General features: G+C 41.1%; 1 protein-coding gene across 3 annotated transcripts in view; it reads right to left on the bottom strand.

The window, feature by feature from the left end:
* The window catches only part of stk17a (serine/threonine kinase 17a), a 40,574-nt gene that overhangs the window by 3,250 nt on the left and 16,922 nt on the right, over positions 1–20,402 (bottom strand). For 2 of the 3 annotated variants that reach the window (XM_084938753.1, XM_084938754.1), the window contains exons 2-5: positions 15,717–15,929; positions 1,894–2,041; positions 1,257–1,383; positions 1,121–1,169 (exon numbers count right to left, since the gene is read on the bottom strand). In XM_084938753.1, coding sequence (XP_084794879.1) covers positions 1,121–1,169; positions 1,257–1,383; positions 1,894–2,041; positions 15,717–15,929 — 537 coding nt within the window. The remainder of the gene's footprint in view (positions 1–1,120; positions 1,170–1,256; positions 1,384–1,893; positions 2,042–15,716; positions 15,930–20,402) is intronic. The other variant, XM_084938755.1, reaches the window with a different exon arrangement.

Genomic DNA, 20,402 nt, shown 5'->3' with positions numbered 1-20,402 from the left:
TTCCTTTTTGCTAAAGCATATAGTTAGGGCTGGACCAGGTGACCCTGAATCCTCCCTTAGTTATGCTGCAATAGACGTAGGCTGCCGGGGGATTCCCATGATGCATTGAGTTTTTCCTTTCCAGTCACCTTTCTCACTCACTATGTATTAATAGACCTCTCTGCATTGAATCATATCTGTTATTAACCTCTGTCTCTCTTCCACAGCATGTCTTTTATCCTGTCTTCCTTCTCTCACCCCAACCGGTCGCAGCAGATGGCCGCCCCTCCCTGAGCCTGGTTCTGCCGGAGGTTTCTTCCTGTTAAAAGGGAGTTTTTCCTTCCCACTGTCGCCAAAGTGCTTGCTCATAGGGGGTCATATGATTGTTGGGTTTTTCCCTGTATGTATTATTGTAGGGTCTACCTTACAATCTAAGGTAGATTGTAACCCTTTTAACAGGTTTCTTCCTGTTAAAAGGGAGTTTTTCCTTCCCACTGTCGCCAAAGTGCTTGCTCATAGGGGGTCATATGATTGTTGGGTTTTTCTCTGTATCTATGAAGCGCCTTGAGGCGACTTTTGTTGTGATTTGGCGCTATATAAATAAAATTGAATTGAATCAAACGCAACACTTAAAACAAGGAATACTGTTTCTATGACAACAAAGCAAGAAAGGTGAACAATCAAAGTTCATATCGGGGATCTCGGCTTCAGTTTTGTTGGTACTCTCGTAGTTAACAGTCCAACGATACGACGTACATGCAGATAAGCAGCAAAAACTGATGGACGGCATTCATAAACACTGATGTGTGTGTCTCAGTGTTTGTATGATTCAAGCCTTTTGAGACTTTGTAAAAGATTCTGATGTTTTTTGTGATAAACATATTTATATGTATTTTAAGACTGCTGAAGACAAGCACATTGCCTGAAAATCACCCATACTGCCAGTAGGGGGCAACAAAGTTAAAAGTTCTACTCAAATGAAGCTCATATTGGAAAGAAAGCTGAGGAAATTGTATTGATATGTCTGTTTGTGTGTGACTGCTGCGATAGGTAATTAGCAAAATTCATCAAATACAAGTTTTCAAAACCTTTTGTTCCACATGAAATTTATCTCAGTATACCACTATAGGACTTTCCTTACCACATGTCTGTTGCTGTGCTTATTGGCTCATAATTCAGAATCTCAGGAGCTGTAAAGACGAACAGACAGTTGTTTAGAATCACCCCAGTGTTCGATTCTTGTAAGGTGGTAGCAGCAAGGCTGAGCAACAACTCACCAACATACTCTGGGGTTCCCATAATCTCTCTTAGTTCTTGGTGGCTGCTGACCATCCTGGACAGACCAAAGTCCACAATCTTAATGTCACCCAGAGGAGAAGTGCTCGTCAGCAGGATGTTCTGAGGCTGACAGGACAGCACACGTGTTATCGTTAGACAGCTTTTTAAACTGTGTTAACTTGTGTGTGTTTCATGGAGTCAACTGGCTGACCTTCAAAGCATTTTACTACAGAATGAGAACTGAGTAGCACTTCAAGGACTTTCTATCACATGCACAGTTATACCAATTACCTAATAATTATGTGTTTGAACAGAGGAAGGTGGAGTGTTGTGGGATAACCCAGGCAAACCTCAGCCTGTGCAAATGTTGCCCATCACTTTCACACAGGAAATACTCAATTTGTGCTTTAAACTGACTTCACTGGGGCAGATGTCATTCAAAATACAGATGTTTCCCTCTGCCTCCACGTGAGATAGAAGTTCAGTTGCTGTTAGACCCATATAGACTTTTTGTGTCATGGTGATGTTTACACAAAGAATGTATTAGGGGTTTGTTTACAAGATTGGAAATGTATCAACTACACAAGTGACACAAAGTAAAGGAGATGGTGGAGAGTCACGAGTGTGTCCACAAACCTTTAGGTCAAGATGAACTACATTGTTCTCGTGGAGGAAGGCCACTCCCTCCAGGATCTGTCTCATGAGCCTCTTCACGTCTTCCTCACTGAAGGCCTCATCCTCTTGGTCTGACACACACTGATTGAAAATTTCTCCTCCAGCCGCACTGCAACCAAAGACACATGACGTGGGACAGATCAGTTGCAAATCTGTTGACTGGCCCTCTGTAATGTGTCAGTGTTAAAGTATCTTACACCATTCAGGCCTGCAGACCCTCAGAGAGAAACAAACATTTCCATGTGTAATTCTGGGGTTGGCTGTAGGAGGGAACTGCAGCAACCCAAACTACAGACTGTATCCTTGTTTCATTCATTTGACCGAAATGAATATGAAGCTTGTCCTACGTGATTACTTTGTATGGTGAATCCCACAAGACACAGCAGAAATAACCCCCTCTCTAACCTGTCTGTGTTCTGACTTGTTGGAGGTGGAAGCAGAAATAGCACATCAAATCCAAATATAGCAAACTAATTATGAGCTTGAATGGGGCCATTTACACTGTTGGTGATAACTTGTTATTTTATTCAGTCGCACACAAATAAAAAGGGTTGTAATCAAAATACAAACAATCAAACTTACTGAACCTCTACATCTAACTTTAATTTCTTCTGACCGGATGTAAACTCAATAAACTCGGTTCAAAATATAAAGTGAGGGCAGTCAGGAATAGACAACGGGTCCCCTTAGGGTGCTGGTGAATTAGGCTTTATCTCAGAGGAAGGCAGAGAGGAGAAGGAAGAGGTTTGTGTGACTGCGTTTTTGGTTTGCACGTTGGGAAGAAAAGTCTGGAGTTAGAACTGTTGAGTCCTAATCAAAGCCAAATGTCACAGTTCCTGACAGGAAACCCATTCTGAACACTGACCAAGGTGTGAGGCACTACTGAAGCCCAGCTACAGTATAACTACGCACTTCACACATTGAGATCCAGGACCTGAGTGAACGGTTAAGTCAAACATTTCCAGAAGAGCGATTCTGGTTTTTCATTTGTAAATTCCCAAACTTCAACCTGACCAACAGATTCCAGTCTCCAAGACCAGTCTACTTTCCCTGGACCATTTTTTAAAAAACACTGGATATCATAAAGCTTCAAGTTTAAAAGGTCTGCTCATGACACTGAAAAATGTGTTTTTTATTTATTATTGTTCCATGAATGCTACAAATCTCATCCCATTAACATTGTTTCTAAGGTTGTGATACATTGTTGCCAGCCCTGACCTCTCTTCCTCTTTAAGTGTGTGCCAAGAGTGCTGGCAGTGGTCTCTCTGTCATTTTTACAATAAACAGTATAAAAGATGGACATATAGGTATTTAGGCACTTGTGCATTGGCTTTTTTTTTAATCAGCCAGGTAGCTAGGTCCATCAGCTACTGTGTATTATTTTCACACTGAGACATGCATACAGACAGACAGACGAGCACAAATACACCGTCCATGCTTGGCAATGGTGGGAAAACATCTAGAGGTGTGGTCATACTAAATGTGTTTTTTTCTCAAGAACAGTACATAAGCTCGTTTTGTTTTTTACCCTTTTCCCTCCATCATGGCATCATGCTGAGTGCAACAGAAAAATGGCATCAGCTTAAAGAAAGAATGAATAAATCTTACACTTCCTAAGAAAACAGCATGCTCTGAAGCCAGACTTGTGCTTTCCAGTGGAGCACCATCAGCATTGTCTGCCCATCTGCAAATATACAGACAGGGGAGGTGGTGGCTCATCCATTTACTGAAATCAACAGCAGACGGAGTTTCAAGTTTCAGCCCATCAAAGCAGCTGCACCATCACTTTCAAAGCCAATAAACAGTATCTGCAGATGGTAAACGGACTGGTTCATAAGTAGCACTTTTCTACTCTACCTGGGCACTTATGCAACTTGTCCTCATTCACACAGCGAATGGTTAGAAAAGACACTTGCTGGGTACGATTAGGGTTAGTAAGTAAGTGCTTTCGTTCTAACATTTGCACACGCTGATACTCTGACAGATGCATCGGAGGGCAACTTGGTGTTACCATGACTGGAACAGCCAGGTATCAAACCACCAACTTTCCAATTAGTTGATGACATACTGCACCTTCTGAGCTACAGCAATCCCATGCAGAGAAATTCCCTTTAACTTCAACTGCAGGATTTCACTGACAGCAGCTCCTTTGCATAACAGAAGGTGAACTAAGAAGTTGCAAACTCACTTTTGTACAGAATTCTGATGTAGGTGTTCAGGCAGGTGTCTGGCACTCAGTAGGTGTCTCTAGGTTTTGTAAGGTGATTCTCTGTATATATATATTTTTTTTTCATTTCTCTTTTATGTAGTTAACGGTCTTTTTCATAATGATTACATGGAAAAAATGGTTGCATAATGAATGAATGTTTGTGCTACAGACCATTTCAAGATGTGATACTAAAAACTGAGACAAAAAAAATAATTTAGCAAAGGGGCACACCATGGGTATTAAAAATGTGACAAATCTATACAAAAAATAACATCAGTGACACTATTGTTGTTGTTTCATCTAGTGTGGGGAAAAATACATATGTGTCAGATGTTTAAAGATTCTTTGATGTAATACAAAGAAACAAAAGAACCAAAACAACATTTTTAGGTTGTCTGAGGTAGTGCTGTGCTTCTGCTGATCTGGCTGCATATTTCATTGCTATATATTTCAAGGGGCCATCACAGTGTTTGAGGTGGTGGTGTTGTTTGACCTGCTGCCCTCTGATCGGCGCCTCAGGTCAATCAGATCCCACACCTCCAGACTCCTTGTTTGTATATATATTCTATTTATTCCTACTGTCTTACAATTTATATTTTATTCCCGCAGTTGATGTGGAGCACCCACAATGTCACTGTTCATTTAAAATGACAATAAAGCCCTATTCTGTTTTATTCTATCTAGTTGCTGGTAGACTTTTCTCAGCTTAAATCTGGAAATTTAGAAGAAACATAAGACTTTGTAGACACAAATAATGATGTTTTCCTGTTTCATTAACTGTTTACTACAGTTACAAATGGCCAGTCCTGATAAAGTTTGCTTCCTAGCTCCCGCATGAACATTATTATTTTATTAGCCACAGCTGCTAGCTCCTACCCTTGTGTCACGTCACTATTGGGTAATTTCTAATACGTAAAGGGCTAATGTTAACTGTGTGTTGGCTGATATTAATCATGATTAATAATTGTGATCAACTGTTTAATACTATAATCTTGTTAAAGTTGTGCGTCAACTGGAGGAGGTAAAGATGACACTGCTGATATTTATACTGTTGCAAATTAATGTGTAATCCAAAAGTCATTCTTAGTATTGAATGAGTATCACATTTTTTGGTTTATGAATCAAACATGGATAACGCAGAGCCTACATAATGGACACGCAGTGGAGAAACTCTAATATCCGTTTCAGCTCCACAACCACAAGGACATATATAAGATTTTTAATTATTTAATTAGATATTTTAATTATTTCTCCCCCAGTTTGAATCACAAAACCCCAAAGATTTCACTTAAGTGACAAAGGCCAATAGCCCACTGTTTTATGAAGGCAGTGATGCAGCTGCCTTCATCAGTGTCTTATGAAGACACTGATGTGACTGGAGAAAGTGCCAGAAAAAAATAGAGCACCGGAAATGAAAAATTAACGATTAATAACTAGGCCAACTCAGAGGGAATGTTCAAAGTGTTAATCTGTTGGCCACGCACCTGGTTAACAACTGCAGGTGCATTCAAAAGTTTGAGAGAAACCTCATTTCTCAGAGGATCAGACAGATATGAATGCAGTATGGTGCCACACACTGCTGTGAGAAGTCTGATACGCCAGACTTAATACATTGCAGGTGTATCCAGGTCATTTGACCCTGGAGGACAATGAAGAAGAGTAACACTTTCTACTAAAAGTATCATTCACCCAATTAGACTCCAACATGCATACAGTGTATTTATCCATACCATAGCACTTATCTGAAACACACACACACACACACACACACACACACACACACACACACTCTAAATCCTGAGTTGCCCCTGGTGTGTATCAGTATCATCCCATAATGGGCCCATGAGAATGGAAAGTTCTTTGAGTGATCTAACAGTGTTCCACTTTATGTACAAAGATGCAGTTAGTTCACTTCAATAATCACCTGCCAAGAGCAGCGAAAGCAAGTGGCTCGAAAGTGAACACATGCAGGGGAGAGCGAGGGAGCCAGTGATGTCCTAAGAAAAAGAATACAGTGTAAGAGGAGGTTTTACAGGTGTTTGTGTATGAGGACAAAATGGAAGATAAAATAAATAACAAGAGGCTGAAGAAGAAAACAATACGATTTTCAATAAGGGCCACTTTAGCTCAGGAGGTGCAGTAATTAGAAGGGTGGTGGTTCGATCCCTAGTTACTCCATCCTTGGGCAAGATACTGCAGTGAAACCCAAATGCTGCTCTGATGCATGTGTGTAGAGTAGATATAGTAGACTGTTAAAAATCAAACCTGTAAACCTGAAGTCTGTGTTCAACAGCTGACCTGTTCGATGAGTAGAAGAACACAAAACATTACTTACTACGCAGAAACCTGCTCTAAACATGCAGAAGAACGACTCTTTCATGGCATGCATTTTTAATTTGTCTTTGCTATTTGGGCTGATTGGGACCTGATGACTGTGAAAACAAAGATTTGTCTTTTTACTTGATGTAGTTTCTGAGGAGAGGATATCAGCAAAATTTAGTATTGTGGTCTAGACCAGTGGTCCCCAACCCCCGGGCCTTGGACCGGTACCGGTCCGTGAGTCGTTTGGTCCCGGGCCGCGAGAGTTGAGGCTCAGGTGTGAAATGTGTGGTTTTCAGGGTTTTTATCGGTTTTCAGCGTTATTTTGTTATCGTTTTTATCGTTAACTCGGTTTTCCTGGGTCTTTTCACGTGTGTTATGAATAAATCTTTTTTTCGGTACCAGTACTAGTTTTATTTTGTTGTATTAATCCGCGACACCTTAAAGGCCGGTCCATGAAAATATTGTTGGGCATAAACCGGTCCGTGGCGCAAAAAAGGTTGGAGACCGCTGGTCTAGACAACCCAAAACGGGATGTCCACATAAAAAAATAAAAATAAAAAAAAATAATACACATCCATGCAAAACATGTGAGTCGCAAAACTGACACTGTGCCTCTCGTGTATAGCTTTAGTAAATCAGTTATTTTTGCAGTTGAACTCATTACATTTGTATTGCAGGAGCGCCACAGGAAAGCCACAAGCCTCACACAAGCAAAGAACCCCCCCTGCATTTAGTCATTACTTATTATTAATATCTGGCTCCTTTTACGTTGTAAACTGTTTAGATTTTACTGCATAAAATAGCGCCCATCACATCTTGTTGACACCAGCTGATTACACCACTCGGTCTGTCCACCTGACCTGAGGAGGAAACAAATGTCTGACCTGATCTTGTCGGTCCAGTGAACCACCGGTGCACCTCAAGCACTCCTCAAACTGTCCTCATTTATAAAGTCCTCTACAAACACTCACATTATGGGTAACAGCTGGATTTTTACATTTCAGTGCAGCTAGCCAGCAATGAAAAACAACTTACTACTTGAGACAGAGAGTGAACTTGAACAGTATATCCTTGGTTTTAACAAAAAAACTCATTGCTGCAGCCAAAGACAGTGGAGAAGTGACCGACTTGTTTTCCACTAAGTTATCATTTCTGTCACTTAGCTAACATAAAATAATGTAAGTCAATAAGCAGCAACCAACCAACCAAACCCACTGGTGTCACATTCTGCACTGCCACAAGATGGTGCTAAACTTGTCCTAAAAACTCTGATTTCTTAAATCCAGCTTCAAAGATAGTGTTCAATCTAACAGATATTTAGAGTAGCTGTAAATTAGTCTTTATACATGTAGCGTTACATGTTCATTTTATTAAATACCTACTTCATACAGACTAGTGATGTGTCAGTCGCGAACAAAACGGCTCTTAGAGCCGACTCTTTGAAGTGAACGACGCGAGCCGGCTCCTTATTGGGAGCCGTGGGTTTGTTTTTTTCCCCCCCTTTCTCTCACCCTCTCTCGCACTGTTTTTCCCGCTTCACTCCGCACAGAGCGGGAGGGAGAGAGAGAGAAAGAGAGCCAGGGACAACAATGTCACGTTAGAAAGGTATAGTAATCATCCACAACTATTTTCAGTTGCGGATGATAAAGGATTCAGAAAGTTGATTCATGCAGGTCCATATGGCAGAGGATGTGCATCTTCTTTTTGTTTATATTTAATTGTGTTGTGGTTTGCAGTGTTTTGTGTTGTTTCACTTTAAATTTGTTTAAAAGTTGAAATGTAAATAGTTGGGTTTTGTATTATATGATTTATTTATTACATTTTATGTGGAGTGAATAAATAAAAGTATATTTACGGTGGCCCCTAGAGACAAAGCACATAAAAACTCAAAACACGTACAAAACACAACAGAAGTGCTCCAGGATGCTGGGCGCAGTGTTGAGCTTTTGTTACCTAGTGGCTACACAAGCCAGGAAGTACCAACGACCAGATTTGGTGTGTGGTAGTAACAGGTAAATAAACATTTTTTAAAATTATTTGAATATATATGAGTGCTTGTGTATAAATACACAAACAATACACATATGCTTTCAATTGTGTAATTTAAGTGATCTAGTAGCTCTGGTTTGAAGTTCAGTTAACGCTAGAAATGTGTTTTGGAGTTTGTACGTGCTTTGTCTCTAGGAGCCACCACATATATTTATATATAAACATATAAAATTAAAACCACAGGGTTTTTTTTACATTAGTAATTCCTTTTGTGCATAATTTTATATTGTTTTTGATAATAAATTAATTAAAGCAACAAAACAACCTGAAGAGCCGGTTGGGAGCCGAAAGAGCCGGTTCTCTAAAAAGAGCCGGAAATCCCATCACTAATACAGACCCCATCTCCAACGCCCCCAAAACACAAACAGTGGTGATGTGCGGATTTACACATGTGGGAGTTACAGTGTAACTCCCACATGTAACTTCAAATCCAGCAAATACTGATAAGACTTTCATAACAGGCTGCCTGGCTTCTTAAACAGAAGTAACCTAATCAACTTAAGAGACAGAAGTCTCACTAAACAAGCGATCCACACTTCCAAAATCCCCAGCCCCCCCCCCCACAGCTATCTTAGTGAGGACCTTCATTGAAATAATGGTTTCCCTAGTCCCTTACCCTAACCATTAAAAATGAATACCTAACCATAGCCCTTACCCTAAACCTAACCATAACCTAATTGTAACCCTGACACTAAAACCACATTTTGAGCCTCAAAAAGGCCTTCAAATTTGTGTGGACCGGTGAGTGTGTCCTCACAAGTGACTGTTGGTTCTCACAAGTATAGTAGAATGCAGATTTCGGTCCTCACAAAGATAGCTAGACAGGAACACACACATATTATATCAAACAAACACAGATTGGCTAGCTGCCTGCTTGTTGGCCTGACAGCCTTACAGTAGACCCTGTGAGATGTCAGGTTGACCCAGAGGCTGGAGGGCAGTTTGAATGTGATTAATGAGTTGCTAATGTAATTAATGTCAGCACAGTCCTGTGGGACTGAATCAATTTAACTTTGGTGGGCCATCCGTTACCATCAACTTCAGATGATTTGTTGAAAGGAAAAAGAAAACAAAATCGCTAACAGAGAAAGACAGAATTATTCACACTAACATTCACACCTGTGGACACTTTAGAATCATCAGTTAATCTAACCCCACTGTGTGTGACAGATAGAAGGGGAACAATACAGTCAGACCGAGTGCAAATGAATGGAGCAAAGTGACCCTTCATAAAATATTCATGTCCAGAAACCCGGAGTTCCCCACATCCTAATGGCTCTATTTATTGGTGGAAAATAGAAGCTCAATAATTTGCCTACATGTCTGTGACCTGACATCACTAATTAACCTCCTACAGGCTTTGTTCAGCCTTTGACACATATATGTCATTTGTATAAAACCCCAATGAGTTTGACATTTAAGTTAAACAGTCTTCTATTTAAACAAAAAGAAATGACCGTACCCAACAGCAGCATGACATAAATAATGAGAAAAGGTGTTACTTCATTAATCAGTGTCTGTACTGTCCAGCTTCAACATATCGACAAATGATCAAATATCACATCATCACAAACCGTTCACACCCAAACCAAATTTAAGCTGCAGAGTTCTACTGTTGACTTAAAACTGTTAAACACATCAGTGAGCCTCACAGGGTGATCACTTCTCACCATGAACATACATCTAATGCATGTTGATTGTCATGTGCACATAGAAATTTTATAATATTTTGGTCAGATTACAACTACCAAGCTGCGTGCATGTTGCAGCTCGACTACTTGCGCTGTCAGCAACCTGCTAAATGGTGCTGCTGTTCAGAAACTGGCACACTTTAGTAGATCGCCTGCATGACTCCTACTTTACTTTGTCACTTTAATTTATTCTACTCAGTAAACCAGCTCTCTAATTCTTCCTGTTTGACCACTGTTCAATACAAATATAGTGATCACTGGTTGTGGGAAACTATTCACTTCTTTTTAAATATATTTGTGATGATGTATCTGTGATCCACCCTTCCGCTGACTGTTTTTGGGTATGACACAGTGAAAGTAGTTTAATATGATAATATGATGATGATATTATGATGATCCTCAGAGGATATGATCTTTACAGTATCAAACCAGTTTATAAACCAGTATGTATTCATTTTTTTCAGTACGACTGGGCGAGGAGCCATACTTGGACTGATCACGTGCACTCGTGCGGCTCAATACATAATGAACTCCCAGTTGGAGCTCAGCCAGCAGCGAGGGCATGGAGCTCTTTATTGCTCTCATTCATTCTCTGTGGGTAACTGTCCTCTCTCTGGTTAATGATTCTCTGTCGCATTTACACTATTCATGTCTCGGTGTTATTCCCCCTTTTCTCTCTCACTCCCCACCCTCTGCAATGTCATGAATAGATTTCTATGACCCTCATTCGTAGACTATTTGCCCCCTCCTCCCTCTATCCTTCAATCCTCCATCACCATTTGCCCCACTGCCCGAAATATCTGTCAGCTGCTGGCCAAATAAAAGATGGGGAGAAAAAAAAAGGAAAGACTGTGTTGTCAACATCCCATGTCAGGAAGAATGGAAGCATTCTGCTCTATTGCCCTCCCATATAAAAAGGATAGCGAAAAGAATGGGGGGACAGTACATAGACCAAATAGCAGCAACATGGGCCTAGATTTCCTTGTCTGTAGTTTTATTATGAATTTAGTAGCTTCTTCTATTCAACAGAATTTAAAATAGAAGATATGGATGCTAGTCTACAATCTTCTTTGAGCAAACAAGCAAGGGGAAGAACATCTTCCTTTTAAACAAGAAGCGTAATCCAGCAGAAACAAGCAGGGCTGTCATTGGCCACCACCACCACTTCAAGGGGTGAAAACAAATAAAAGACAAAACAGAGAGATGAAGAACAGCTAACAGGACAAAACTCAAACTAAAGGCGGGTGTAGACAAGTTAATAACATGCAATCATGGCATATAAACAAATCAGAGTAAAACAAGGGCAGCCTGAGCCTAGAGCAGAATCAGGGTCACCTGATCCAACACTAATTATAAGCTAGATAGAAATACTGCATTCCTAAACACATGAATGAACAAAGAGACAGACAGACTGGCAGACACAAACATTTCTCGTATCGTTACACTTATACATCTACTGTTAATTTCATATAACACCAGTCAAAGTGCAGTATGGTTTGGTCTGTGCGTGAGAGAGATGTGGAGATGTGTCCGCATTCAGGACGGCACTTAATTCTGTGATTAGCCTTTATATGAGCAATGGCTGAGACTGGGATTACAGACTGAGGTGGGCTTACTAGAGCACTTAAAAAAACGAACTTATGGGATCTTCTTAACTGGACAGATTGCACTGTATGGCATGTGCTGCTGACAGCACATAATCCTGCAAAACACTATAATCTGTGAAACACTGGCAGAACACACACTCATCTCTCACAGACAGAGTGAAATATGAGGCCCAGGCTGTGGACATGACATTACATTTCTTCAGCTATTGACAAATTAGGCACTAAAAATGCATTAAATGCAACGAGTTTTGGTCAGAAATTTATCATTACTGCTTAGATGTCAAAGACATGATGCAAACATAGAAATACTGCTGGCTGTGAAACCATGACCGTGTATTAAATATTTGTGGAGAAAAACATAATGGGGGAACACCACTATAAATCATCATTGGATTTCATCATTCGGATTTCACCTTCAAATTAACTGGTAATCCTAAATGTCTGCATACTTTGACACTTATTAATAGACCATTATCCTCAATAAATAACAAAGTCTAATATTTATGTGTCACTTAAATATTAAATGAGTTCTCTTCAACTGTTGTTTAGAATTTTATCTTTTTAGCCATGTAGCACAGGACACATGCATGTGTACCACGTAGCTACTTCATCATATAAATACTATGATATAGTAGCTCAGTACGAGACCAAGGGAGGAATCAGTCTTCAGTTTCAACCCTTCTCTCCTTGTCATCACAGCAGTGGATTCTTGTCCTTGTTGGGAAGGCTGAGCAGACTAAACCTTCCCAACAAAGTATAGTTGGTTTCAAGAAATGACACATTTGGTTAAGAGAACTACACAAGAGAAGATAGCAGAACATAAACCACTCCAAAACTGCATAATACATAAGAGGTGACCTCATATGTGGGATTCCTAATTATTCTTAAAAGCTTTAAGACTCACTTGGACTTCCTAACAATTGGGATAATTGGCATGTACCACTCTGTCTGTGCAGCGAAAATACTAGTACAATCCTCAGCACTGTCAGAGGTTCTGTGCACACATGACAGCTGATCCAGAATGTGTCAATACCATCTAATCTAGCAGTTTGCTCTCAACTGGTTAGACACACATTCTGTGCGTCTGTGAGTATGCATGCATGCGTGCGTGCATGTGTGTTGGGATGGGGGAGGGGGAGTTGGGATTCACTATGGTTTGGCATGCAGGCAAAATCCAATATGGCATTGGCAGGGATAGAGACAAGGATAGACTAAGAGATTGGAAGTGAGAGAGACCTTGATTAGCCTGGCATGTCATGAACTGACACACACACACACACACACACACACACACACACAGTTAGAACCAGGTCAAGCATACCCAAACGTGACCAGTGAGATGAGATCAACAACTCATGCAGCTACTGCAGCCTAAATTACAGTTTCCCATTTATGTGTAATAATGCCACGCTGGCTCAAACGGAGCGGTCTTTCAGTTTGTCTCTATTACTGCTGTCTGTCTGTCCTGCTCACCAGAAGACAGAGGAAACCAAATCCATATCCTATAATGCAAATGGCGTGTGTGTATACATAAGAAAAAAGCAGAGCACATTGTTAGAATAGCTAGTGTTTGCTGAAGCATTAAAGTTTGGCTTTGTAGGACCAGAAAGCTCATTCACACCAATACCCCTCTGTTTAACCCCACTATGTACAGACTTTTGTTACACTGACTCCATAAGTCTACTATTCCATGGCAACGTGATCATTCAAAATAATACAAATATTTGTGCATCTAAAAATATTTATAAATGAAAAAAAGCTTGAAAGACTAAACTTTCATTTAAAAAAAATGAAATTTTTAAAATGAATTTCATATTTAAAAATTGGAAATCCATTTTCTCTAATCGTTACAGTATTTTATTTTGAGTGTGAGGAAATTACTACTCAAACAGTATAAATTCAGTTCAGTACAAGTAACTGCAATCATGGGAGATGAAGTTCAGTGACACACCTCACAAGGTGCTTAAGCGACAAATGATCATTGAAGATGATTGGAAACTTAAAAATTGTTGTAGGACAGGGCTCACAAGCAACAGGGATGACTGCATCAAAGAGAGGATTGTCAACAGGGCTGCCGCAAACGATTACTTTGATAGTCGACTAGTCACTGATTATTTTTGCGATTAGTAGACAGATCAGATCATCAGATCATGCGTCCATTGGACGTAAAACGTACAGCTTATTGCACCAGCAGCATCTGCTCTTATATAACTATCATTAGCTTACAGCTTTAAGTGTTTAAGGTATGTGCTAACTAAAAATAAAGACAAGATGATAGTTTATTACATTTTAATGAAATTTGCAGACTTGCACAGTTCTGTTTAATCAGTTGTCTGCTTGACGTTTATTCAGCTGTGTAAAAACTATAACTTTAATCTCAGCCAAACCGATTTACTCAGGAACAAATAAAATACTGATAAAAGCCAAACTAACATTTTGAAGTTATCTAAGTGACTTATATATCATGTTTAACCTGAGTAGCGAAAGACGGCGGTGGGTTTGAAAATGATTTGCCGGGAGTCCGGTGTTCTCACCGGCTCTAGTGAGCCTTGAACCCCGGCTAGCTATCGAGCTGGTGGGTAACAGACGTCTCCGAAAACGTCGGAGCGCTTTTGAAAATATGTGGTGTCTTGATAAACTGAGCAGATATTTGAGGTTTTTTGGGGTCTTACAAAGCTTCAAACGACGCGTCGACTACTAAATTAGTCGTCGACAATTTTGATAGTCGACGTAATCGTGACTAGTCGACTAATTGTGGCAGCCCTAATTGTCAAGAAAGTTTGATTCAAGAACTTGGGACAGCTTCACAAGGAGTGGACTGAGGCTGGGGTGAAAGCCACCACATACAGATGTCTTGAGGAAAGGAGCTACGACTGTCACATTCCTAATATCAAGTCACTCTTGAATCAGAGACAATATCAGCCCAAAGTCCTCATTTCAGATGGAAGTAAATATATTTCATTTGGAAATCACATGACGTTTCTGTAGTCTGTGGTGATATGGGGTGTCATGTAATCTGCTAGTGTGGGTGATTGTTGGTTCACTGTGTCCTGACCTAAGCGCCACAGAATCTAAGGGGCACTGTCAAGTAGAAGAGGAGAAATCCCTGGCCCAAAAATACAGATGAGATGAATGCTGCTACAAAAACATGTCACACTGCTGAAACTGAAATTAATGGTAAAGAAGGTCCAGCCAAGTTTGGAGTGTGGAAATAGTACTACAACTTACCTAAAAACTCTTTTCAGACGATGGATATTTCCGGATCGTAAATCCTTTTTCATTAAATCTTAAATATTCTAACAATTTGAGATAGTGAATTTCCTGAGATTATCATTTTGATGTAAATAATTTAAAATGTAATTTACTTTTTCAAGATATTTTGAGAAGCACTAGGTTTTTTGAATAAGTGGTGATTTTTAAGACTAAAAAAAGCTTAAAAACACCCTGAAAGAGATCTTTATAGCAAAACAAAGAATTTTCATAAGATTTATTCTCCACAATAACTGCCAGTAACCTTAATATAGTTAACACTGATTACAAGTTTACTTTGGATTATAAATCTTTATAAACAGTCTATGGTTAATATGGTGTCAAGCAAGTGTCGCCACTTGATAGCCACTGTGAAATGCTTCTGGGCACTTACTACACCATTACTGTGGAGCATTATCTAAATTATCATTAATTCATTTTACCGGGATAAAAACCGGATGTACTGTATTTATCCTAAAACGTTTGCTAACTTTGCGCCAAAACAATTTGAAAAAGCAATTTTTGCCCCTTTATGTTTTTGCAATTTTGAATTGCCATTCTGTTCCTTTTCTGTATGTCTGCTGGTGTTTCCCAGTAGGTCTCCATTTCTAAACAACATGAAAGGAAAGGTTTCAACCTTGAATTTTTGACACTCACAACTCCAGAACTAGCACCATCTCTGAAGCCATCTCGTAGACCTGGTGGAGGTTGACCACATGGGGACAGGCGCTGGCCAGTTCAAGTACTGCAATCTCATGGATGATCTCCATCCGGCAGTCCTGCCCTTTCCGTCTCTTCCTCATTATCTTAGCAGCGTACTCATGACCCGTGCACTTCTCCACACACTTTCTGACCACAGCAAACTTTCCCCTGAAAGAAAGGAAGACCATCAGAACTATATTCATAACAGCCACTGGTAGATGACAACATAACACTGACACTGCATGCTCATTGCACTGACCAATTAAAGAAACGAAAAAAAAACCCCAAAAAATAGGTAAATATTTTAATGCAATTTTATTTATACAGTGCCAAGGTAAGGTACACCCTACATATAGATACATACATATAGAGAAAAACTCAATTTAATGATTCAGTGCAAATAGTGAGTGAGAAAGGTGACCGAAGAAGAAACACTCAATGCATCATGGGCAGCAGCCTACACCTATTGAAGCATAACTAAGAGAGGATTTAGGGTCACCTGATCCAGCCATAACTATATGATTTAGCACAAAGGAAAGTTTGAAGCCTAATCTTAAAAGTAGAGATAGTGTCTGTCTCCCGAATCCAAACTGGAAGCTGGTTCCAAAGAAGAGGGGCCTGAAAACTGAAGGCTCTGCCTCCCATTCTAATTTTTAATACTCTAAGAACCACATGCAAGCCTGCAGTGTGAGAGCAAAGTGCTCTAATGGGGTGATATGGTACTATACGTTCATGAAGATAAAATGATGAATAGATGATGATACATCATCTGTTCCCAGATTCATTCCTATTTTCTATTATTGCAAGAACAGAACAAACACTGAAGGTTCTTCAAAATGTTCACAAAGAACAGCATTATTGAAGTCAGGTAGTTATAGTTAGCCTAGAGCAAGAAGAGAAGCTGTGAAATTAAAATAAAATTGATAAAGACTTGTAAGACTTGTACAGCCCTGTGCCTGAAGCAGTGGACCAAACTGCTTCATTCTCAGCTGGTGGTGCATGTGAGAGTCATGGGGCCGATGCTGCTGGGAGCTACAGATTCCAGCACTGATCTGTGCTTTCTGCCAGTGTGATGCCATGACAAAAACTTGCTACACATCAATTACCATACCATACAGTCTTTATTTATAAAGCACTTTATGAACCCTGGTTTTAGTTTAAAGTGCTGCACATATACAAATAGCATAGACAGGAAATAAAATCAAATATGTTAAAAAATAGAGAATTATTTAATAAAAAAAAAAAAAGAGAAAAAAAAAAAAAAAGAGTCAACTTGTTTTAAGGAGAGCTTTAAAATCAGAAAGAGAAGAGGTCTGCCTAACCTACAACAAAATCATGATCACCTCTAAATTTACGCTTGGTTTTGGCACCTCAAGGAGCTGCTGACTGGTGGACCTAAGGGAGCAGGCAGGTGTATATGGCTGTATTAGCTTGGAGAGGTAAGAGGGGCCAGGCCATTAAGAGGCTTAAAAACAAATAAAAGAACTTTTAAAAGGACCCTATAAAGTACAGGCAGCCAGTGGAGTGAAATTAAAATGGGTGTAAGTCCTCAGTTAAATGACGCATGTCAGACGCCTAATGGACGCATCGCTAACCCAACAATAAAGTGCGTTACAGTAATCCAGTCTAGATGTAACAAAGGCGTTGATGACCGTCTCTTGACAAAACAGGCTTTATTTTGGCTAACTGCCTCAAATGAAAAAAAGCTAGCTCTTAACAACAGCTCTGACCTGGTTTTCAAGTTTAAGATTTGCTCTGCCCAAGCAGAGAAGCCCAGACCTCCCTCTCCTCAGCCACCTCCTCCAGCTTGTCCGGGGGAACACCAAGGCGTTCCCAGGCCAGCCAAGAGATATAATCTCTCCAGCGTGTCCTGGGTCTGCCCCGGGGCCTCCTCCAAGTGGGACATGCCTGGAAAACCTCACCCAGGAGGAATCCTTGTCAGATGCCCGAACCACCTCAACTGGCCCCTTTCGATGTGGAGGAGCAGCGGCTCTACTCTGAGCCCCTCCCAAATGGCCGAACTTCTCACCCTATCTCTAAGGGAGAGGTCAGCCACGCTTTGGAGGAAGCCCATTTCCGCCGCTTGTATTTGAGATCTCGTTCTTTCGGTCACTACCCACAACTCGTGACCATAGGTGAGTGTTTTGGTGTAGATCGACCAGTAAATTGAGACCGGTACCGAGAGACACGGTCGAATGCCTTCTCCAAGTCCACAAAACGCATGCAGACTGGTTGGGCAAACTCCCATGCAGCCTCAAGTATCCTCGAGAGGATAAAGAGCTGATCCAGTGTTCCACGACCAGGACGAAAACCGCCTTGTTCCTCCTGTATCCGAGGTTCGACTAACGGATGGACTCTCCTCTCCAGCACCCTGGCATAGACTTTCCCATGGAGGCTGAGGAGTGCGATTCCCCTGTAGTTGGAACACACCCTCCGGTCCCCTTTCTTAAAGATGGGGACCACCACCCCAGTTTGCCAGTCCAGGGGTACTGCCCATGATCTCCACGCAACATTGTAGAGACGTGTCAACCAAGAGAGCCCTACAACATCCAGAGCCTTCAGGAACTCGGGGCGGACCTCGTCCACCCGCAATATTCACAGTAGGGCTGCACGATATTGGGAAAACCTGCGATGTGCGATAACTGTGATCAATATTGCGATAACGATATGACTTGCGATAAAATAAATAGCAAAAAAACAAACAAAAAACGAATACATAATTTCCGCTTTACTGCAACAGTTTTATTTAATGAAAGCTGCTGTATTAGCAGTGTAACAACAAAGTGCACTTTAACATTGAAAAAAAATTTCTGAGGCTTGAATTCTGAAAGACATCCTTCCCGGTCTCTAGAATTAGTTTTAAATAAACATAACTTAAATTATACTGCAAATTATCTCAATGCAGTTGTTCATCATTTTACAACTCACCAAGTAGTTATGATGTAAGTCAAAACTGGAGAGGAAACTTTACTGTAGTGCTTGCGTAGTTTTCAGCTTGGCTCAGTTCAAACGTGACGGTCTTGCGGCATGTTTCGTACATTTGTGGAATGGCAACATGGGAAAAGTAGTTTCGTGAGGGGATGTGGTATCTCCGGTCCACTTTATGTATCAGACTGGTGAAGCCCTCTCTGCTAACTGTATTTATAGGCATCATGTCTTTGTCAAAAAATGTGTAATGGCCTCTGTTATTTCTTTGTACCGCTTCGACGTTTTCTCGTAAGGAGTTCCACTTGAAAAACTCTGATACTGTTGGACTGCTGCGCTCTTTGTCTTAACATTTGCAACCTTTGTTTGCAAACAAAGGTTGCCCTGTCTTTCTGGAACTCTTCAAACAGTTCTCTGTGGTTGTATTGAAGATGATGGTGGAGATTAGTCGTGTTTCTTCTGATGGTTGCCACGAGTGTTCGGCAAGTTTTGCAGAGTACCTGTGTTTGGAGAACGTCGTCTTTATCAAATCCAAAGTACCTCGAAATAAGCGAGGTACTATTTTTTTAGGCACGAGTTCATAGTCAGTAGCGTTCTCGTCATGCGTCTCGCTCTCAGCCTTTACAACTGACTCGTTGCTGCAGCGTTGTTCGCTCCCCACCTGCGTAGGAGGCGAGCCTCTAATCCATTTGATTGGTTAATGCCGTGAAGGGCTCTATTCGACTGGTCAAATGTATAAAGGGGTTTCTTTGTTTGGTAAATTCTTTAAAGCACATGTGTAAACATTTTAAGGTACGCAATTATCGCAGTTTACGTCGTCTTTTGCGATGGGCCCATCGCGCAGGCTTTATTGTGCAGGCCTAATTCACAGTGCAGGTAGAACACCGCTTTCCCCTCCTGAGTCGCTTGACGGTTTGCCAGAATCTCTTCGAGGCAGTCCGTAAGTCTTTTTCCATGGCCTCTCCGAACTCTTCCCACACCCGAGTTTTTGCTTCAGCCACTGCCCGCTGCCTCCGGAGTCCCACAGGCTAACTAAGCCCGGTAGGACTCTTTCTTCAGCTTGGTGGCTCCCTTCACCTCTGGTGTCCACCATTTGGTTGGGGGATTACCACCACAGCAGGCACCAACTACCTTGCAGTCGCAGCTCAGTGCAGCAGCTTCGGCAATGGAGATGCTGAACATGGTCCATTCTGACTCAATGTCCCCAGCCTCCCTTGGAATGCTGTTGAAGCTCTGCTGGAGGTGTGAGTTGAAGATCTTGCGGACCAGGGCCTCTGCTAGGTGTTCCCAGCACACCCTCACTGTATGTTTAGGCATGCCAGGTCTATCCAGCGTCCTCCCTCGCCACCTGATCCAACTCACCACCAGGTGGTGATCAGTTGACAGCTCAGCCCCCCTCTTTAACTGAGTGTCCGTTTTGGACACTCAGTTAGGCCATATGTTTTATATGGCCTCAGGTCTGGTGATCGATCATTGACCTGTGGCCTAGAATGTCCTGGTGCCAGGTGTGCTTATGGACACTCTTGTGTTCGAACATGGTGTTTGTTATAGCCAAACTGTGGTTTGCACAGAAGTCCAATAACAAAACACCGCTCGGGTTCAGATCCGGGAGGCCGTTCCTCCCAATCATGCCCTTCCAGGTCTCGCTGTCATTGCCCACGTAAACATTGAAGTCTCTCAGTAGGACAACAGAGTCCCCAGGAGGAGCACCTTCCA

The sequence above is a fragment of the Perissodus microlepis genome, chromosome 9 (genome assembly GCF_051167445.1).
Source record: "Perissodus microlepis isolate ML-2025 ecotype Zambia chromosome 9, ASM5116744v1, whole genome shotgun sequence".
Lineage (NCBI taxonomy): Eukaryota > Metazoa > Chordata > Actinopteri > Cichliformes > Cichlidae > Perissodus > Perissodus microlepis.
Note: the sequence above shows the minus strand (reverse complement) of the source record. Positions and strands in the feature narration are given on the sequence as shown.